Raw genomic sequence first — 23,537 nt, 5'->3', positions numbered from 1 at the left:
CAATTAGTTTTTCTTTATTCTGAGTTACATGATACCAATTTTTGTTTGGTCCCCATCCCTAGATCTTATGCTTGTTTTGTGTTACCTTGAGTGTATTAGAAATCTCGTTCCTTAAAACGATAAGATCCTGAAATTGAAGCTATGACTCGCAAATTAAAAACAGACAAGAGAAGAAAGGCCAAAAAAGAACAAGAAGCAACGCCCAATAACAACCAGCCATTTGGCCAAATGAGTGCGCCCTCGTTACCCTATCCTTAGTTATTCTTGCATCGTTAAACCAAATATTAGTGTTGAGAACTTTAAACTGAAAACTCACCTCATGCTAATGATTGAGAGGAATCAATTTGGTGGGCGTACCTTTGAAAGCCCAAATGATTACATCGCCAATTTCCTAGAACAACGTGACACAATCACTGACAAAGATCTGTCAACAAAAGCGATATGAGGCTTTTTCCCTTTAGTATCAAGGTCAAAGCAAAAGCATGGTTAAAGGTGAGCCAACCAACATCAACTGTTAATAGGAGTCATCACCCAATGTGTTCCTAACAAAATTCTACCATTTGTTGAACATTTAGAGTACATAGACCTAGATTTGTATATACTACATACTTAGTATAGTAGTGAGACTAAATAAATATATTATAAGTCCAAATTAAATGCCTCAAAGAATTTGATGAATCATTACTTTGATTCATAAGTTTTGTTTGGTGAAACATTACTTTGTTTCATAAACTTTACTTGGTGAAACATTATTTTGTTTCATAAGCTTTGCTTGGTGAAAAAGCTTTGTTTGGTGAAACACTTTTGTTTTAAAAGAAGGTATTGTTTCATGCATAGCTCTATAAATAGAGGTTGCATGCCAAGTGACATTCCATCCCATCTCCATATCATTTCTTATTTCTCCCTTAAGAATACTCCCATTCTTGTTCTTCCTTTCATGAGATAATATTGAGAGAATAATTAACTCTCAATATCATCTAAGTTCTTAATTCACCACAACACTTGTATTTACTATTGCAATTTCCTTGTGCTAGGATTTTGTTGTGTAGATTGTATCTCATTGGGAATTTCATTTATCATCCCAAGCACCTATGTGGGAGAAATATCACAATAGGAAAGTGCATGAACGCCTTCTACTCATATCAAGTTTCCGAGCGACTTCTTTGATTGTCGCAACCATATCTTCATGATCTCCTTGGTGATTCAACAAGAGTTCAAAGCCATATACAAAGGATTACAAATAGTGTAGATTTATCTTGTAACACATATTTGTAATACATCATTATTGTAATACCATTTGCGGTAGACTTTCCAAATTAGAACTCAACTGCAAACCTTTAAATAATAATCTTGTGAGTCATTCTTTGAAGCATAGGAGAGGTTCAAGGACCTACAAATAAAGTGCCCTCACCATCAAATTCCTAACTAGGTACTGGTCCATTTATTCCATAGTGGTCTGTTCGATGAGCATAAGTCATCCATCAATGTAGCATATGGTGAATACATGAACTCAAAATTACCAAACAACCTCTTGAGGTTCATTAAAATAATGGATAAAAATGAGTTCTCATAGAGCAAAAGAGGAGCTCACAATCACAACAGAGGAGCATAGGTGGTAATGAAAATGTAAAGGCTTTCACACAACAAATAACTATCCTCACCGAGTGTAACACCCCATCAAAATGTCATTTAAATAAATACTTATTAATATATTTTAGATGATTAAAATATATAAACACATATATTTTATTTCGTTCATCGTTTTAAGTTTGCGTTGCGTGCGTGTTTGTCGCATAACAAATTTTCGCGTAACGTATTATACCGTCTTATAAATTAATCGAACAATTTAATTAAATTAATAAAAAAATTAAAAAGGGAAGTGGAAGTGGTGCCGGTTGTAGAAGACTCTTGGAGGAGTTCATATAACCCCTCCCTTAATGCATATTATATGGGCATTAATCCTTACATTATCCTTCTACATCAATGTGGCTTTAAACCTTTTATATGGGTGTTCGTTATAAAAAACAAAATTCAGAAAATTTCTCAAAATTCAAGAGTTGCTTCTAATGTTCAAGTGTTCTTAATCTTAGCTTTTGATCTTTGGTTGGTAAGTTCTTAAGATTCATAAACCTTTAACAAATTTCAATTTGTTTAAAGGATTTTGTTCATACCAATTTATTTGATTATAATATAAAGAATATATGAAAATATGTTATAGATGATTAAAAAGTCTATGTGATTTTTGGTTCATGGTTTTATATGATGTTTCAAGTTTTGTATATAAATACTAGATAGATTTTCATATAAAATAAGGATGCTATAAATATTTACTGATATGAATAATAATATTATTTTATAAAATTAATTTATTTACAACATAAACTTATAATTATTAAATGTTTGTATTTGTTATGATTTTATCATTATCAAAGTGAATAAATAATTTATTATACAATAATATTAAAACATTATACTTATAGTAATTATTGATAATTGAGACAAATAAAATTTAAAAAATCTTCAACTATGATAGATAGGTGGGAGGATTTAGTTGAAAAAATAACCATGTTAGTTAGCTTATTCATTATATGATGATGATTTATCACCTTAGTTCAAATAAAGATTTACATGTTATTATTTTTTTGGTTTATATAAGGAAATATAGTATTTCAATATATCATCACATATAGTTATAGCCAATCAACAAATATTACATGTTTTAGTGAGTAAATTATTTCCCTTAATATCAAGTCAAATACCAAAAGTTTCTTTGTCAATAATAGAAAAAATGCGGGAAAATTTTTAATGACAATATGACATATGTCTCAAGTCGTTTCTTCATTAGTATGTATTTTATTTTATTGATATATTATTAATTTATGAATATGTTTTACATGAATAGGGTTTAGGAATTTTAAAAGAATGTGTGATGTAATGATTTAGAAAATACAAATTATAAGTGTTGATGATATATGGTGGTTAATCATCAAAGAGACAATTTTGATGTTATGATTTTTAAGGATTTTGTAGTGATTATGTATATATACATAGGAATGAAATTTGAATTTATAAATGAAAGCATGAAAATAGGTTCAAGAATATATAATTTTTGTATTGATTAGATTATTTATAATTTTATTTAATTTAATTTAATTGATATTTTGTGGATCATATATACGTTGTGTTACGATTCTTGCAACATTGTTAGAATCCGCTGAATGGTTAAATGAGATTAAAGGAATTAATATATACATATATATATATATATATATATATATATATATATATATATATATATATATATATATATATATATATATATATATATATATATATATATATATATATATATATATATATATATATATATATATATATAAACTGATTTTTGGACATAATTTTTTTGTCTTGGGAGGCGCGCCATGTGCCTTTGTGGTTCGGATGTGTTTCGTTTCGTGGTTTTATTCCCAATTGAATTAAAACTCGCATTAACGCTAAAATCAATTAAAAATAGTAAACAAGTCTTAAAAATTATTAAATTTGGTACCCAAGGTAATTGATGATTTTTGGACGCATTGGTGAAGTCGGATTTATTGTTTGAAATATGTAAACTGTCCGAATTGGGCTGAAAAGTTACTGGTTGTTTTTGAAATTAAGGAACATTGAGTTTTTATGATTTAATCATTTAATATTATGAAGTATAGTGATGCGGCCTTGATGACATAGAGTGGATTCGATATATGAACTCATACTAATACGTGATCTTTTGTGTGTGTGTGTGTGTTGGTGTTTAGGACCTCGGTTCATAGGAGGTTGAAATACCACATGTGTGGTGATTGTATATTGGATTGTCGTACTATTAAGGTACACGCTTAGACCATACTTTTGTAATTAGTTATGTAAAGTAATATTGTATTCATTCTATGATGAGATGTTGTATATCACTTAAGGTTTAGACACCTCAAATAATTTGAAAGGAGTTTAACATACAACTTAAGGATGAATGTGTTGTTATCCTAATTGGGTTGAAGCCAATTAAATTTAGTACCCTTATAAGGATGGAATTATTATTATTTGTTCCCATGGTAGTTTTAGATCATTACGATTACCATGGGGGTATGCATACTTTACCTATGACGAACCGAACAGGATGACCAACGTCTTAGGTCAAAGGTTGCCTTGGAATTAGCTTTTCCATGTGTAGGTAAGACTCTGGCGACCCGAACAGGACAGGCAACGACATGAGTTGGAAAATTGAAAAGTCGAACATGAATTAAAATTGTTATAGCTTTTGCATGCTAGGATGAACTCATTGCTTGTATGTAACTTAAATAATGCACTTTATGAAGTCTCGACGTGTACTTGTTTATGTTCTTTGGAACGTACAATGATTTTGTCATTCGACAACTAGCAAGTTGATTGCAGGTGGGTTTGGAAGAGTGAGGAGTGGACACTAGAACCTATAATTGAACAATCCGATGAGTTTGATCATTATTAAATGTTTGTTGAACTTTTATTTATTTTTCTATCGCAAGTACTTTTACCTTAACATTATATGGTTTTGAAGAGGCCTGTAACACCCCGTCATTTTATTACGTCATTATTTATTTGAAATAATGATTGTTAGAGATTTTTTTATTTTAATAATGATTTTGAATTAGTTTATATCGACTATTTTCGTATGTGTATATTTATAATTACTCAAATAAAAATGTTCAAATTAATGTAATACTTGTAATTCAAAGTTTTTCTAGAATTTTGAAAGTTGTCTTAGGCTTGTAAATAAATATGTGATTATATAGATGAGTTAGGATGTAGAGTAATAAAAAAGAGAAATAAAAATAAAAATAATAGTAATAGTAATAGTAGATCTCCGCAAGGCATATGACACCTTGAACTTGGATTTCCTTAAGGATATGATGATCGTTCTTAACTTCCCATCCCGATTTGTTAAGAGAATCATGACGTACGTTACCTCCACCCAATACTCCCTGATCTTAAATGATAACCCCTTAGAAACCTTCAAGGCTAAACGTGGAGTTTGACAAGGAGATCCTATGTCCCCATTACTCTTTGTCATTGGCATGGAATACTTATCCAGGATCCTCAAAGTAGCGGGAGAAGCGGAGGAGTTCAATTTCCACCCTAGATGCTCCAAAATGAAACTTACCCATCTTATTTTTGCGGATGACTTGATGTTATTCTGTAAAGGGAATATGCAATCCATCAAGATTCTTACCAAAGGTGTGGAAACATTCTTCTCAAGCTCTGGTTTCAAAGCCAACAACAATAAATCAGCCATATACCTCGTTGGAGTCAGTGATAGTTTCAGATCGCATGCTGGTAGTACTCTTGATTTTGCCTTCAAGTCCCTTCCAGTTAAATACTTAGAGCAGTGGCTACACTCTTAAATGCCAAACAAACACTGCTACACTCTTAAACGCCAAACAATTAAATTATATGAATGTAAACTTTTATATAAATATGCGTGTATCCTTCTTTCTTTCAATAAGATGAAGTATTATTTCCCAAATCATGTAAATCTTCCTATTGTTGCTACATTAATAATAATAAAGTAATGTACATCCGACTCTTCCATATTTCACGCTAAATGGGAGCCTTCTTAATGGCATGGGCCATGAGCATGGTGCCAAATAACGGTCGTTTTAACTCGAATCGCCGAGTTAGAACGTTTTTCTAAGCTACTGTTCCGAAATAACGCGATTCTTCACGGGGTATAAAAAAACGTTGTCAACTAGGATTTCTTTCGAGTCAGCCGAGTTGGAACAGGAATTCGCGGAAAATGCTTCATTTTTGTTCCCCAGATACATGAAAAGATGACCGCTTTTATATCCTTTTCAGATGTTAGTCCCCAAAACTCTAATGATTTATAGCTATCTTCCAAATTTTAACCCAATTTAAGCACCCCATACCACAATAATCAAACACAACTACACATGAAAAAAATCTCAAAAGGATAGAAAGAAAACCTTACATAATTTAGATCTGAACTCTGAAGTTCACGTCATTGAAGGCCAACCTCCAAGCTTGAATCTCACACACCATTTTCCATTGAAGGCCAACCTCCAAGCTTGAATCCCGAAAGGTACTAAAACTACTTCTTGCACTTTGGAATAGAAATTAGAGACAAAAAAAGCGAAAAATAAGGTTTGAACGTTGAAGTTGAACTGATTCGTTAAAACTTGAAAGCTTAAACATGAAGATTAACTTGAAATGTTGAATTGTTGAATTGATCAGTAAATGCAGTGTTGAAAATTGAAAGAAGAAAGAAACATTGAAAAGACCATAGAGAAAAATAGCATCATGTTGAGTATTCGGGAATGACAAAGCTGTGACATGGGATGAAGCGTAATTTTTTGAAGCCCAATGTCTAAAATTTTTATGTTTGACACTGTGACTTTTCACACATTATAATGTGTAGATATTTTTTAAGAGACCAAAGTAATGATAACCCTTTTGATTACAAAGACACATTTAACTGTCTAAGGTTTTAATTTATTTTTAACCCGTTTGAGAAGATGTACATATACAATACAACTAAAAATACGAGGGGCTGAGGAATGTGAGGGCTTTAAAGGCTTTTGTGGGAAGGCGATTAGTCAAATAAGTAGTGGTAGCAATCACCTCAATCCAGAATTGAACAAGAACATGTGTAACGGCTCAAGTAAAGCCGATTAGAAATTCTACCTCAGGATGTAGTCTCCAAACGATAGCCCAGACCAATACTGAAAGTTTAAACACAAAAGTCCAATGGCTTGAACGGGTTACTTCCCAAAGGTAGGAGTAACAATGGTCGATAATAACTATAGCAGTGGAATAAAAAAATCTAAATCAAATTCTTCTACAATTCGAGAATCCCCTTGGGTTCATTTAAAAAAATCCTAGTTTCTAGAAATCAAACTTCTTAAATGTCCGGGACCTATGATATAGGTAAAAGAAAGTTCAGGTGCTAAAATGAGTTCCTCACTTCTGAAGTCCCGGCCTGCAAACGATCTGCTAATCGTCAAGGAGAATATTGTCACAGGTGTTCAAAACATAGTACATGTCAAAGACAATAGTTAAATGCAAAATAAACAATCATTAGCTTATGTCGCAACCAACCTAACATACAAAGGCTCTAGTTAAATATCATCATTCCCTTTTTAATCTATTTGAGTACTATGAATCATCCACAACCACCTAACACTCGACTGAAATATTAGAATAATAATGTTAATTGTGACATTTAAGGTATCAATATCATGTGATTTCAAATGTCACTAAAATATTTAGTGACACTTTTAGGAAGTATCATAAATTAAGATTGAAATATTAGAATAAAACTCTAAGAATGAAGACATTTTGATGAAGTTTTAGAATTATTGCGTCTCAATTAAAGAAAAAATGAGCTAATAGGTCAAAAACATATTAAAAAATTAACCAAAACAAAAAGTCAAAATTTTAGTTTTCTTACTAGCAATGTATCAAGTAAAAATTTTAACTATTTGACTATCAAAAAGCTAAAATCAATCAACAATCTAATAAAATCATTGCAAAATTAAAATAAATGTTTTTCACAATTAAAACATAGTATAATTATAGTCTATTTATTGTCACAATGATAATTACATTTGAATTTTCACATTTTTCAAGAGTAATTTAGCCTAAATAGCTATATTATAAAAAATTAAAAAAATTATATATTAAAATTCTATTCAACAAGATAATTTTAAAAATATATCAATTGAATATCCTAAAATTTTGATATCAATAAAAATTGTATTTAAATTTTTTGTCAAAATATTTCAAACGTAAATAGATTTAATAATCTCAACCAAATAAAGTATATGTTGATTGACAATGCTCCAACTCTTTAAGAGACCACCTAGGAATTAATAGAGGAGGATATTGAAGCACTAGATATTTTTTTTAACTATACGTGTCGATTTCTTATTGATTATCTTTTCCCCACCAAATATATTCCTTAAATGCTTAACTTAAATCAATTTAAATCAATGAAAAACAAACTTAATACAACACTCCTTCATGTACTTTCAGCAATCAATTTCACAAATAGAACCCTAAATCATTATCTGCTGGAAGAATTCTCGATTATTCTTCCTTAAATGGTATCTTTGAACCCTGATAGACCGGAGGGATTTTACTTGGATGCTAATGGCATTGATTTGCCGGGAATCAATCCATTTACCACGAATTCTCCGATGACGCCTTCTCCAACTGATGAACCGAGTAGCAATAAGAAGATTAGAAAACCGTATACTATTACTAAATCTCGTGAAAGTTGGACTGAACCTGAACATGACAAGTTTCTTGAAGCTCTCCAGCTGTAAGTTTTATTTTTTACTTTTTAGCGAAGTTTATGGTGTTGTTTTTATAGAATTGTCAATTACAGAACTTTTAATTAATTTATTGATGTATTGATAAGATAAGTCATCGGTATCGAGTTGGTGTATTTCTGTTAATTTGTCTGCTCATTGCATATTTTAAATTTGGAGTTAATTTGTATGAAATTTCATTACTCATCTTTCTAACTTTTTGATTAATTTTATGTCATTTTGGTTTATGCTACTGTTATATTGATTTTATTGCGTAATTTTTACTTCTTTGAGGATTCTCCTATTGGAAGTGGTTAAATGCTTGATTTCCCGCTCAAATTTGACGCCATCTTGTATTTGTTTTAAGTAGCTGATGTATTGGATTTTTGGTTAGATTTTACTTGAATTTTTTGTCAATGTGTTGTTTTCTATTGGGAGAATTGACTTTGTGGTGACTTATTAGATTATGTTTCGGATTGAAATGGGTGCTAACTTTTCAGGATATCTATTTGGATTGGGTGAGAGATCATATGATTTTATTGTAGTTTGATGTGCAACAATGGGTTGTCTAATTGTATAATGATATCAAGGTCCTATTTCCAGTTGCCATGAGTTTAGTTTAATAAAAATCACTAACTGCTAAAAAAATTTAAAAACATTTAGTGAAAGTAAGTTAATTTAGTCCAAAAAAAGGTTTAGTTCAGTGAAAATAACAACATAGATAAAATAAGTTTGGTTTAATGAAAACAAGTTCAATTCTGTAAAAAGTTATTCAATTTAATAAAAATAAGGTGACAGACTTTCCTATATAATTTCTTCTAATATTTTGAGTTCAGTTATGATATGCTAGACTATAGTACGCTCTTATAATTTTTTAAAAGTGAAAATTTAATAATTTCGGAATGAAAACTTCTAATTTCTAATTAGCCAGTCCAGATGAGGAAGGTTGATGCTTTGTATTTTTAAGCGTTAAAGATAGCTTGTACTGATTATGAAAGGGTCTAATTCTGATAGTATAAGTTGAGATTTTAGTGAGTTTCATCCTTATCTCAACTAAAAAGGAAGGTTATAGGAAAAATATATGGATGGAATCCTTTGGTTTTGATACAAGATTCATTAAGGTCAGTTTTCATTGAATGCTCTTCCTTGACTAGTATCACTTTTTACATTTGCTTCCTTCCTTTTGATATCTTAGCTTAGACCTTAATGAATTTTGATACATGCAAAAATCATTGAGATTGAATTGCTGATGATGGATATTTAATGCAGAGAGTTGATGTATTTACATTTCGGTTTATTTGTTATTGTATCCATATCTAGTGGAATGACTATGAAAGTGTAAATATTAGGTTCAAGAAGTTAGGAAAATCATTCATCTTTTGCTTTCATATAGATTATTGTCATTTGGATGCATATAACACCAGCTTTATAAGAAAATTCTCTGACTAAATAGGCAATAAAAGTTGATAGCAGAAGGGGAGAGCTAATTTACAATGCAAAAGAGCACTCTAGATGACTAATTTATGACTTATTATAGGTCTCTAGAAAGTTCATCAGGAACATAAATTTAAGAGATTGTTGAATGTACAAGTGGCCTTTGTTGGCTTATTTTTGGTTGATTAGATCAAGTATACAATCTGTTTAAGTAGATACAAACACTTGATTATAGGCTCATGTAAACGGGTGCTTGTTTTAGGACTCTACCTATTAAAAGCAATGATAATGAGGTTTTATATTTCAGGAAAAGTGCATTTTGGTTTTGGCGATAACAACAGTAGTGGGATTAGGTAGTTTCTTAGGCTTGGTGCAGCCTGTGGGACTATTAAATGGAAGATGGGTCCAAACTTGGCAGCTTATCAAAAGTTGCTTGATAGGCCTTAAGTTTTTATGTGTATCTTTGTGTCCAATAGTATTAAACTCAACACTGCCTAGCAGTTGAGGTAATTATGATTTCTCTTTATATCTGATGCAATCATTTGCACTCCATTTCAGTTTAATGTTTAAAAGTAGATAGTATTCATTCCTCTGGCTTATTTTCTTACAGTTTTGATCGTGATTGGAAAAAAATCGAAGTTTTTATTGGGTCCAAAACTGTTATCCAGGTAATTTAACACTATCATTTCTTCCAGATCATGTAGGAATTAAATGTTTGTGACAACATTCATCTTGTGCTACAAACAGCTTTTCCTTGGTTCAGAAAACTTTCATTTAAATGCTTTCTGCATTGGAAATTGGACTCAGTAATGCCTATCAATAAGCTAGAACTTTTAAGGTTTTTTTGATGGACCTCTCTTAGTTATATAAAACTATTTGAATTTCATTCAAAGAGTACAATAATAGTAGCAACTTATGCAGATACGTAGTCACGCTCAGAAGTACTTTTTGAAGGTTCAAAAGAGTGGCAGCAACGAGCATCTACCTCCTCCTCGGCCGAAACGGAAAGCTGCCCATCCATATCCTCAAAAAGCTTCTAAAATAGGTCAGAAACTTCCATTTTCGGATGACTATTATTTCTACTAGGCAGGTTTATGTTTGAGCCATCCCCAACTTGCTTCCCAAATGCCCTAATTTTCTGGTCTTCGTGTGTGAGTGTGAGTGGGTGATTGGAAAAATGAATCTTCCTGGAGGTCCCCTATTCTCTTCCTTTTTGTTATATATTAGCGTTCAAAAAAAGTTTCCTTAGCCACATCCTACTTAATCTGTCTAACGATTCTATCAATTTATCTAGCTAATGGATCTTTGCAAGCATCTCCATCGCTCGAACCTGGACCCCAAAGGCTAGACTCAACGTTAACACCCCAGCATCATAACAGAACAACAGTTGTATCTTCAATGGTCACTGACACTTTTCCTGATGCAGCAAAAGGTTTCTTAACTAGTTCTTGATATTTTACAGATCTACATCTTTGATTTTCTGCTTTGTTTAATTTATTAGGTGAGCTGAAATCCTCAGGTTCAATCACTAATAAGTGTTCAAGCAGTATGGAAAGCACAGCTATGGCATGCACTGCTGATAAATTGAATGCATCAATGAAGCATGCTCCAGCATTAAGAGGTGCTTGATGAGTTTTGCTTGTTTGACATGCAGAAATTCATAGTATTTGTTTGCTTTGTCTGTGACTAACAGTTATTATAATGGAAGAGAAGATATAATAATAGTCTTTGATACCCAAATATAATAGTAGTTTAATACAGAAGAGAAAATGTGCTAAGAGAAAACAATGGCCAAAGAAAAAGAGCACATGTGGCCAGATTGTTTTAAAATTTAAAGTGAAAAAAATGTTCTTTTGGGTATTGAGATGGTGAGTCTTTAAGATGATGGGAGTTCTTTGTTAGCAATTGATTGAATTTTTTATCTATGGTCTCATGGTGGGCTGTCTTCCTCCTTATAGGTCAGGGTGGTAAAACTGACATAAGGTCTTTCTTATGTGACTAGAATTTGATTGGTCCAGCTATTTTTTATCTTTTACTTGGTTTGGTGCGTTTTGGTTGAGTCTTTGCTTGTCCTTAAAGGTCTTTGAATTGTTCTAATCAATCATACATTTGTTGCAGTTTTGCCAGATTTTGCTCAAGTATACAACTTTATTGGTAGTGTCTTTGATCCGGAAGCTAGTGGTCATTTGCAGATGCTTAAGAAGATGGATCCAATTGATGTTGAAACAGTATGTTCTCAATCATATACCTATCATTTAATCATTTTTTTATTTGTTTTCGTTTTGGTCTTGCACTTAGACCACACATTTTCATGGGGACCACTCCCTCTCCGTCAATAACAAAGGGGGCGTTAGTACAAATGCACTTAAAATATATGAAGTATATGGTAGGTGATAGGCTTACACCAGCAAAATATTACATGGATTCAAGGCCAAGACATTTATTATTTGGAGATGAACATTTTGAAAATTCCCTTATTTTCTCATTCCAAAATCCCTTGTACTCCCCCGATCCCTTCTCCAAAGCCTCTGATTCTTCCCTTAGAAACTTAAACCATGTTAAGCTACATAGCTCTTAGTACATGTAATAATTAATAGAGGCATGACTTACAAGTTACTAGTCACAAGATAACACTATGGTGAATCGGACTGCAAATGACTTTGATCTATGATCAATTTGCCTAATAAAATCCTTAAGCCTTGTTGGACTTTTGGGGTGGACTAGGGTAAATTTTGGAGGCAATGAAAAGGATTTGTGCTTGAACTGAAAACCTTAGGTGGTTGGCAAAATATATGACGTTATGGTGGGAAAATGAGAATATGATGGGAACGCTCTGAAGTATAAACTATATTTTCCTCCATCTGGAAAGAGCTTTATGCAAGTTCAAGCAGACATCAACCTTCAAGACAACCAGGGTACTGTAGCAGACATTATATTGTAGGCCATTTAACTCGCATCATTATGCAAACTCGGAAAAATCCACCTCTAACTCAAACCCTTGTTCCTGAGTCCTATGCTAGTCAGTAGTCATCAAGATTCATATATCCTTTTGAAACTGTAAAATCCTTGTTCTCTTTTTTATTACTTGCCCCTACCTTGTGCACATTGTTTTTCAGTTTATAATCTTGCTATCAATTGCTAGCATTTAAACATGCGTGTAGTAATACCTTTTTGTTATTGTCAATCATAGGGTTAGAAATGCATTGATTTTGTTGTATTTTTGTAAACTTGCAGGCAAACTTATGCTCATTATATGTTTACTTTTGGTGTACCCTTTCCGTTGTTTTGTTTTCTTATTTTAATTGATTGATCTTGTCCAGGCATTATTGTTGATGAGGAACCTTACCATCAATTTGACGAGTCCTGATTTTGAGGACCATGTAAGTTACAATTTAGATTGCAATCAAGTACGCTTCATGTTGTCTTTCTCTTTCTTCTGAATAATTTTCTTTTGCATCCCTCACATATTGCAACATGTCTTTTGATATGGAGTATATTTTATGATGGATTTCAGCTAATTGTTGATTGCCGAGTTTTGCCATTTGTTAACATCTATACCAACCAACGCACATGGTGGTTGTTTATTGGTCTTCCCTTGGTGAAGGGGATAAGAATGGTTTAAGATGTGATTCCTGAAGCTTAGATGCTAATCTTTAGCGGTGAGGAAATTTATATGATAATGATCATCAACTTTTTATGGATCATATTCATCCCTTGTATATAATGGCAGCAGTAGGCACACCCTACCCCCTAAAAAAAAAGACATCAATGGGGTAAGTGTAGAAGCTTTTGACGCTTGCAGATGTTTCTCATTAAGCTAGCTCGTTGGATCTGATATCTGTGCAATTGGGCATTAATGTCCACAGACCACAGACATTGCAATATGAATGTGACATAAGATAAATGTTTCGCCACATGTTGCACATCACTTCCTTGTAAAGGTTCTTGGGGTTAATCCTTTTGTCACGACTAGAATCGACCCCACCCGACCCCTTTTTGACTTTGGAAAATTGCAACAGTGAACATAACCTGTTTTCAACCCTTTTTAAATGCAACCCTCATTTAATATAAAAAGCTATTTTTAATAACCCTCACTAAAGCCTTCTAAAAATGGGTTGGATACGGGCTTAAAATGGGCCTCTAGAAGTCAAACACAAATTTTGTTAAGTTAGACTGGTAAGAGTGAGGCTAGATGCATATGGAACCTTTAGACCCCTACCAACAGCAATTCGTGTATTTTGACTAAAACAACAATGATGGACAATAGTGATAGATTTATAGTATTTGTGTTTCATATTAATGACGGTGGTTTTTGGCATTAAAATTTTGTGATATTTTTTTTTGGTGACAGATAAGAATGCTCTCATCCTACGACCTTGACACCAAGAATGGCATTTCTGATGGCAAGAGAGATATCTTATGCGGTAAGTAGTTGTAGCGCCCTAATCCAAATGGGTGGAGCCATGAACTAAGCACTTTCCCGGACCTTTTTTAACTTGCCGAGATATAATTAGCCTAGTTTTTCTCATTTTTTCTTCAGCATGCTCAAGTGTATCTAGAAGTATTTCGTAAAGTAGTTGCTTTGTGGTTATACAGGTTGTAAAGCACTTTGTTATTAAAGAATGTCGTGTATACGAGGCTCTGTATATTTATGAGGATTTTGCTTGGGGTACATATAATCTTGCGACTCCTGTGCAGTAATTATCATTTTCTTACAAATTTACTTTAGTATAGTTTCTGATGATTTGTATAATATGACATTTTGTACCTATTGGATGCTTCTGCATTATTTATGATATTCCATGTAAAGATATTGTATATCTATTATGTAACAGTAACTTCAAGCTACCAAAGTTGCTCTATTTGCCGTTTATCAACTCTGCGTATTTTCTCTAAATACTTATTGAGGAACATACTGGTATCGATGAGACGAATCATAGGCCAGATTGTGGGGTGACCTGAATACGAAGAAAGAATTGGGTTTAGATGACACCGGTTTAGAGAACTGCAACTATAAAGGCTTGGATTTATCTTCGTGGTTGAAGTGGCAGCTCTAGTTGAACAAATTGGATCGGGCCACATTCAAATCTAACCTGCCAAGGATGTTGAAAATAGCTATGAGACTATGAATTAGGGTTTTAATCTCATGTATTACTGTAATGAATATTATAATTACAAGAGCTGACTTAATATAGGCAAAGAAATACTCTAATTAGATGCTATAATTTAGGCGTAATTTCTTCTCTATTATTCTAATTTCTATAATTACAAATATTCTGATATTATTTCCTACACTCCCCCTCAAGTTGAATTGTAGGATCACCTATGTTTAACTTGCTCAATGCTGCTAAGAACGATTTGCTTGCTACTGCTTTTGTTAGGATATCAACCATTCCAGTTTCTGCTAACAAATCAAGCACATATTTCTTTTGACAAATAAATATCCTAATTCTAGATCTCAACACTTCAATTCCTAGAAAGTATTTCAGTCTTCCTAGATCTTTCATCTCAAATTCTTTGAATAATCTTTCTTTCAAGTTTTCTATCTCCTTGTAATCACTCCCAGTAATCATCATATCATCCACATATATAATTAGACAAATTAGTCGATTTTCTTGCCTTTTAAGAAATAGTGTGTGATCAGAATTACTTTGACGATACCCATATTTCTTCATTACCTTTGTGAACCTTCTGAACCAAGCTCTAAGAGATTGTTTAAGACCATATAGAGCTTTTTTTAGTCTACATTCCTCCTTAGCATTGAAATTCTTAGAGAATCCTGGTCGTGCATATATATATATATATATATATATATATATATATATATATATATATATATATATATATATATATATATATATATATATATATATATATATATATATATATATATATATATATATATATATATATATATATATATATATATATATATATATATATATATATATATATATATATATATATATATATATATATATATATATATATATATATATATATATATATATATATATATATATATATATATATAGATTTTGGATCAAATGAGAAGGGGTATGAAAATGAGAAGGGTGAGAAGTAATCTAAAGCATTCATTTTTTTGATCAACGGACAGATTTAATTTGTTTAATTTGATAGTTGCACGCGGTTCATTTTGCTTTTTACATGTAATATGAACCGGTTTTTTATTGATTAACCGGTTCAATATATAAAGAATTTTTTTTCTCTCTCCTACTTTACTTTCCTCCCGTTCCATCTTCCTCAAGAATTTTCGTTTGAATCTGCATCTTCCTCCCGTTCTTCAACACTTAATCTGCTTTGCTTTCGTTTGAATCTCGACATTTTCATTGTTCTTCAATCGTTCTTCGAATTTATTTCAGGTATTTCTTCAATAAAACTCAACAATGTAGACATTTTTGCTTGTTTTGTGTTGTTGTTTCAGTTCTTGAATTAGTATATAAAAACACAACCGTTCTTGATTTAAGGGTTTATTTTCTTCGATTTTTGGTGTTTATTTGAATATTACTGTGGTATTTGATATTTAGGGTTAATTTCTGTTGATCTTCATTCAGCGATTTTACATTTTCATTCGATTTTTAGGGTTTTGATTTTTTTATTCTCGACATTTTGATTTTTATTCTGGATTTGAGTATTATTCTGTTATTTAGTTGTCATGATGATTGTCAGAAGGTAATGTTATTCTCGACATTACATTTTCATTCTTTTTCATTCTGGATTTTCATTATTCTCGACATTACATTTTTATTTCCTTTACATTTTGATCTTCATGATGATGACTTCAACTTCGATTATCACACTTTTTTTTAGTTGTCATGGCAAAAACAAGAGGTTCGTCAACTTCGAAGTCAGGTCATCAACGAGGTCGCAGTATTCCAGTTGATATTCCCTCCACTTCTAATTTACATTTGAATTCCAACACAAGAAAGAGAAGAGCTGAGGAAACTGACAATGTACAACAAAGGTCTGTAAGGTAATTTTATCGACTATTATGTTGAATTCCAACATTGTAATTCCAACAAAGTATTCCAAGTCATCAACATTGTAATTATTCATAGTCATAGTATCATTTATTGATAACATAGTATCTTTTTCTAAGAACATTGTACATTTTTTTTGTTGTTGCAGGTTGAGATCTACATTTCAGACCAAAAGTAGACCTTCTCAATTGATCAAATTGATGAAGGGATTCACTGAGAAACAAAAAATCTCAGTGAGAGAGATTGGTTTTGGTGGCCTTCTTAGTTTAAAGTTATGTAGAAATCCATCTGCAATGCTTGGTTGGCTTGTAGATTGTTTTGATCCCGGTAGTTGTATGTTTTCAATAGACTCTTTCAAGTGCTTTCAAATTTCTGAACATGACGTATATGATGTTTTTTTTGTCTACCTCTGAATCCAAACAATGATGTAGAATTAGTTTCAAGGTGTGCGAACAAGTATAATCCTGATTTTCCCTTGAAACAAGAATTTAGATCCTTTTTTGGTTATGAAGATACAAATGCAGCAATTCCCTTAGAATTGCTTGAACGAATGATCCCTAAGATGATTGATGGTGGGGATGAGTTCAAGCAACTTTTTGTTTTGCATGCTATTTCTTCTTTCTTAGCCCCTACCCAAAACAGAACAATAGACCTTAAGATTGTAAAGTCTATAGTAGATCCCAATAAGATTAGTACTTTTAATTGGTGTAAATATGGTCTTGATCAGTTTTGTGACTCTGTTATTAGATATCGTAAAGGAAAGTTGCAATTTTTTTCTGGATGCATTGTTTTGTTGGAAATTATTTATTTTCATCGTTTGAAATTCAAGAATATCTCTTTGCCATCCTCTTTACCTCTTATCTCTCATTGGACTGATAAGGATGTGTCAAAAAGAATTAAGGAGGAAACATCTGCTAATCATTTTGGCAGTGGTTTAATTTTGAGTACATATCCTGTGAGTGAGACGATGGTGTTTGAGTATGGTCAAGCTGTTGGGTTAAAGGTGAACCACGTTGATACTACACAACCAAGTGTAAATAAAGAATCCTTCAGAGATCAAACAGTGCAAGACGATGATAAAATTGAGTTTCAGTTGCCTTCAAATGCAATGCGTAATTCTGATATACGCCGATTAGCCGTAGATGTAAGTATAATCTTACTTATTTATGTTGCCTTCAACATTATATTTTTTAATAATAACAAATATTTTTTTTGAAGACAGTAGCATTTTTCAATGTATAGTAACTTGGCATTAGTTCATAGTAACTTTTAATCAGTCCCTGAACATAATCAGTCCCTGAACTGTATAATCAGTTCATCCCTAATTTAATAATAACAAGTATAATTAGTCCCTGAACTGTATAACAAACATTTTTCAAATTTTCAAAATAGAACACAGTAGCTATACATTGTCATAGTAACTTTTAATCACAACATAGTATCTTTTTCTAAGAACATAGTATCTTTTTCTAAGAGCATAGTAGCATTCACCTTGGCAACAAATATTTTTCAAAATTTCAAAACAGAACACAGTAGCTATACACAGTCATAGTAACTTTTAATGATAAAATAGTATCTTTTTCTAAGAACATAGTAGCATTCACTTTTGGAAAATAATCATAACATAGTATTTTTTTTTTATAATGTTATAGTTACTTTAATTTGAACAACATTTAACTTTATCTTTACTTATTTTTGTAGGAAATATGTGAGTTGCTGATGCTCATGAGGAGGGACACTCAAGTTGTCTCTGAGTTTTACATGGAGAAAATTAAGTTGTTCTTAGAACAAAAACGTTCATTTTCTTCTCCTCCTGTCCCTTTTGCTGATGTTCCTTCTACCTCATCCACATCTTTTTCTGAAACCCAAAGTTTTTTCATGAATCCTACCGTGCTGAATACAATCGATGAGATAGTTGACACGGTTAAATGGGTTACCTCTATTCCAAGTATGGTGAATGAGGTTTTTGTTGCTGATGAGGGTAATGTAGATGTTTTGCATCAGGTAATTGAAGATGATGTAGTGGATGAGGTTGAATTGGATCAAGTTGTTGATGATGTGGCAAATAATGTCACTGTTTTTGAAAGCCATGGTTATGAGAATGTATTGATACATGGCAGGGCAAAGTGTTCCATTCCTTTTAGAGGTTTGAATGATAAATTTACGTTTGTTTCACATCTGATGAAATCAAACAAAAAATATATGAGAACACTTGGTTCGTTACTTCAAGAAACAGTCGACTATTGTTTTGTTTTTGACAAATGTTTCGACAATAGGTGAGTCTTTTTTTTTGTTTTTCTTTTTTTGTGATTTTTGTTTTTTATTATACTTATTTTATTCCTTTTATTTGACAGTGAATTGCTTGTGAATTTTGAGGACAATTTGAGAATTCAAAGGGAAGAGTTTTATACTCTAGGGGATCCCTCAAAGTGTACTCATGTTTCTGTTGTGGATTGTTGGTGTTTATTACTCAATGAAAATGAAAAGAACAAACAATCTTCCAAAAAGTTCATTTTTAATGCTAGTTCTAGTGTACGTTTTTTGTCATTTTTATTCTAAATAACTTTTCTTTTATTTTGAACTATTTTTAGTTATTTCATTGTTTATTTTTACAGCTTGCTTTGTTGGATTTTAATAATAATGGTGGTTCTCAACAAATTGATTCAATTTATGATTCTTGGGTCAAATGGGTGGATTTCAACCAAGTTGATTTGTCTAAGTTTGATCTGGTAAGATATTTTTTTAATGATTGATTTACTTATATAGTCACTATTTTAGTTATTATAGCTACTAATAGGTAGTTAGTACTTGTGCAGTCACTTTTTTTTAGATATATTTATTGATTCAGTGATATATAATATACAGATTGTGGTTCCAATACTGAAGGGCAGTCAGTACTTCTTACTTCTTTTGAATATGAAGTTAAGAATAGTGCAATGGATTGACAATGTGAACCATACTGCTATTTCAGAAGAAGAAATTAGAAAGCTAGGTGACACTATGGTATGTGTAGCATTTTATTATCCTGAAAAACCTTTTGCCTATGTTGCTAAGATTATGAAATATTTATTAATAAATATTTAAATGAAACTTTTGTAGAAAGATTTGCTGTCAACAATTTTTGATGATAAGATGCAAGCTACTGATGTTATTCCATTATGGAAATTGGAACGAGTTCCCACTGATTGGAAAACGACTGCTAGGACTAACATTGAAAGTGATGTATTCATGATGATGAGCATGCTATTTTTTGAGGGAACAGTTGATTTCCAGTGTCCAATATTGAATGCAGTTACGATTTTTCTTCTTAATATTATCTTTAAATGAATTTTTTTGAATGACATTCTAATTAAAAGATTCAAACTAAATGTATTTTCTTTTTATGTAGGCTCCATTGAGACATGTTGCAAGAGTTAAGATTGCTGGATCTTTATTGTTATCTGATTTGAACAAACAAAGATCTAAAGTTTTAGAAGAGGTGTCCAATTTTAAGGATAAAAGACGCTCCATTGCCAAACAAGTTTCTATCAGAAGATTAAAGATTCGTTAATGTGAAGTACAAGATGAAGTTGTGAATTTTTTAGTTGTACAAACATTTGATGGAACATAGTAGATAATCTAATTACTGTAGTTACTAGCTAATCTAATTACTAGATAATCTAGTGTGAAGTTTTTTATGACTGACAATCTTTTTCTATTTTCCAAATTAAAAAAAGAAGGCAGTAGCTATACATTGTCATAGTTACTTTTTGTTGACAATCTGATTGACAATCTGTTGCCTTTTTTGTTGTTTTTTTTGAATGTTGTTTAACAATTTTGAATATATGCTCCATCGTCCATCTCGAAGAACCTGAATCAAAGAGTTTTGCATTACTAATGGATCCTCAATCCAATTTGAAAAGATATTAATTACTTACTTTTTTTTTTTGAATATATGGCTAACTTCAGTACTTTGCTTTCCTATTAATTCAATCAAAGATATTAATTACTTCTATTAGATGCGATTAAGTTGAAAAAGATAAAGAAGAAGTTCTTATGCAGTTATTAATGAACCTTTTTTTCTTCTAACTTGTTTGGGCACATGAATTGGAGTGTCGGGTTGGCATCAAGCAAACCAATCACCGGCCTAATCTGTTGGTAAATGAGGATGGTTTCAGGCCGGTAAAGTCGAAGTGGGTGAGAAAAAATAAAGGTTTATCAATTGACCAGAAAATCGCCATGTTTAATGGGCAAATTTAGCAGCATGTAGGAATACTAAAATTGCAGTAACAGCTGATGTTCTTGAACCTTGTGCATCCACTAGTAAGGAGGATGCTATGAATCCAGCAGAACATCCGTGTGCTCCAATTGGGGAGATTTCACAATACCAGTGTAATCCTCTAATGACTAGTAATGGCTTTGAGGCACTACTAATTATAGATGATTGTGATGAGCAGAGAACAGTGTCGAAGGAAAATAGTAGTAATGAGGCAAGTAAGGTGCATAACAAAGGAGGGGGAATGGAGTGGATGTGCATAAACAGTCAAATGTACAGAAGACAGTAGCTATACATTGTCATAGTAATTTTTAATAACAACATAGTATCTTTTCCTAAGAACATAGTAGCATTCATTTTTGCAACAAAAGATTTTTCAAAATTACAAAACAAAAGACAGTAGCTATCCATAGTCATCTTAATATAATCTCTTCATCTATCTGTTCTTCAGCATCAATTTTCCTGCATAACAAAAATTTTGCACTTTCATTTACATAATCAAATTATTAAATAAGGATACAATAAAATATAAGCAAATTATATATTTTATACCTTAAGTGGGGTATCTTTTGTTGATGGGCAATTTCGACTATCATGATAATCAAATTTACCACAAGTTTTGCACTTTCTTTTGGGCTTCTTGCTTTGCTCAATAGTTTGTTCCTTTTCCCCAATTATTCTTTGCCTTTTTCCTTTGTTCTTTGATTGGATTGGGTTTTGTATTTCCATTGTCGAAGATGAACTTGTGCCTACTAACAATTCGATTTGTTGCTCTTTAGTAATGTCCACCCTCACATCATCACTTTCCTCCAATTTTCTACTAATATCTTTTAGGTTTTGTAAAAGTGATTGTAAATCACTCTCACTCCGTTGAGCTAAACCTACACAATTGAATATTTCACACCAAACTTCCCCCAACAACTTCCCCACGTTGTTACACTTTTTGCTCTCTTCAATTAGATTCCCATGCAAATCAAAAATAGGCTTCTTTAATGCTAGCTTCGTCCAACGATCTAAAACATATTGCTGTGGTATTTGTGTTATTTGTCTTGCACTCATAACACAAATCGCATGGGAACATAATATTCCTATCCGTTTAAATAACTTGCAATCACAATCTACCTTCAACTCGTCAATCGAACTTCCCAGTATAAATTTCACCTTGTACATCTTACTTACCGTTGAGTCCAAAACAGTTATACTTTCCACACTTTCAATCTTTTCAATACTTTGAATATAAGTTTTGAAACAAGACTTATAAACTTCATTTTGAAAAAGAAAAAATATTTTTCTAGTATAGACTTCACCGGCATGTTTTTCAATCGGCAATGGTGTTTTATATTGTGGGTTTGTGTGAAGTGATTCAGCATTGAGCTTATCTTGTTTGTACCTCTGTGCATCCATTGCACTTTCATAACTCATATAAAATTCAACAAGTGTCATGTGCGGGTTTGAAAAATGGTTGAAGAAACTATTAACACTTTCCGATCGGGATGTAGTTCTCAAAATCCCCCCCAATGGGATATCCCTAAAATATGCGGGTATCCATTGATCTCGTATACTAAATATACTAGTAAACCATTTATTTGTTTGAAGATTGTATTTGGTCATAATTCCCTCCCATTTTTCCTCAAATTCATCTTCTTCTTGATCAATATTCCACACACACCCATTTAATTCTTTCAAAAAATCTTCATTTTTGTTCAATTCCGGTCCAACTTTATCAGTCACTTTACTCATGATGTGCCACATGCAAAGTTTGTGTATTGTGTGTGGAAATACATTTTTAATCGCAATTTTCATTGCAGGGTCTTGATCAGTTATCAAATATATTGGCATACACTCCCCCATACAATGTAAAAAAGTTCTAAATAACCACTCAAAAGATTCACTATCTTCCTTAGCTAATAAACCTATACCAAATGTAATACAAGACTTATGATGATCTACACCAGTAAAAGGGGCTAAAACCATGCTATACTTATTGGTGTTATAAGTACAATCAAAAGTAACCATTTCTCCAAATAAACAATAATTCTTTCTACTTATCGCATCGGCCCAAAATAAACGTGATATGTGGTCCTCCTCATCTAAAGCATAATCAAAATAAAACCCCGTGTAAATATCTCTTTTTCTGATAAAATTCTCGATCAACATCTTCCCATCATCTCCTTTAATATATGCTTTCAAATCCCTATGGAAATTCTTAAAATCTTGCATTGTCACTCCCACATTCTCATAACCCCCGACATTTTCCTTAAACAATCTAAAGGATTTAACCGGTCCTATATTAACCCGTGCATTCTTAGATATGAAATTTTTGTGCAACAAAGTCATTTTCCTATTACCCAATAAAAATTGACGCGATGTAGGGCTAACTAGACAATGATTGTGCGCCTCTTCGAATTTTAAAACATGGTATGTTCTCTTCGCTATGTCATATTTCAAAATCAATCTAGCTTTACAACCAATTCTTTTGGTTGATCTCTTACAACGTGCAACAACATCTGC

The 23,537-nt window shown here is 32.0% G+C and overlaps 2 protein-coding genes and 1 non-coding gene across 10 annotated transcripts; 1 reads left to right on the top strand and 2 right to left on the bottom strand.

Annotated features, from left to right (window-relative positions):
• Positions 1–1,313: 1,313 nt before the first annotated feature.
• On the bottom strand, positions 1,314–1,419 carry LOC130826394 (small nucleolar RNA R71). The gene has a single exon (XR_009047095.1). It is a non-coding gene; the product is annotated as a small nucleolar RNA R71 (small nucleolar RNA).
• A 2,774-nt stretch (positions 1,420–4,193) lies between these two features.
• LOC130826215 (uncharacterized) lies at positions 4,194–6,372 on the bottom strand. The gene is made up of 2 exons (XM_057691799.1): positions 5,307–6,372; positions 4,194–5,203 (listed from the first exon to the last, which is right to left on the bottom strand). The coding sequence occupies exons 1-2, from the start codon at positions 5,337–5,339 to the stop codon at positions 4,808–4,810; spliced, it is 429 nt and encodes a 142-aa protein (XP_057547782.1). The 5' UTR covers positions 5,340–6,372; the 3' UTR covers positions 4,194–4,807.
• Positions 6,373–7,955: 1,583 nt separating this feature from the next.
• LOC130825812 (protein REVEILLE 6-like) lies at positions 7,956–14,429 on the top strand. Of its 8 annotated transcripts, XR_009046960.1 has the most exons (10): positions 7,987–8,347; positions 10,381–10,438; positions 10,692–10,815; positions 11,065–11,202; positions 11,272–11,391; positions 11,889–11,998; positions 13,091–13,150; positions 13,285–13,429; positions 14,122–14,194; positions 14,367–14,429. XR_009046960.1 is itself a non-coding variant. In XM_057691241.1 (9 exons), exons 1-8 carry the CDS (start codon positions 8,127–8,129, stop codon positions 13,390–13,392), a joined length of 906 nt encoding a protein of 301 aa, XP_057547224.1. In that variant the 5' UTR covers positions 7,961–8,126; the 3' UTR covers positions 13,393–13,429; positions 14,122–14,429. The 8 variants fall into 8 exon arrangements, 7 of the variants coding, with proteins under 7 accessions (XP_057547226.1, XP_057547224.1, XP_057547225.1 ...); XM_057691241.1 differs by having other exon boundaries at positions 7,961–8,347; positions 10,725–10,815; positions 14,122–14,429; XM_057691236.1 differs by having other exon boundaries at positions 14,122–14,429.
• Positions 14,430–23,537: the final 9,108 nt, after the last annotated feature.

The sequence above is a fragment of the Amaranthus tricolor genome, chromosome 10 (assembly GCF_026212465.1).
Source record: "Amaranthus tricolor cultivar Red isolate AtriRed21 chromosome 10, ASM2621246v1, whole genome shotgun sequence".
In the NCBI taxonomy this organism is placed as follows: domain Eukaryota; kingdom Viridiplantae; phylum Streptophyta; class Magnoliopsida; order Caryophyllales; family Amaranthaceae; genus Amaranthus; species Amaranthus tricolor.
Note: the sequence above shows the minus strand (reverse complement) of the source record. Positions and strands in the feature narration are given on the sequence as shown.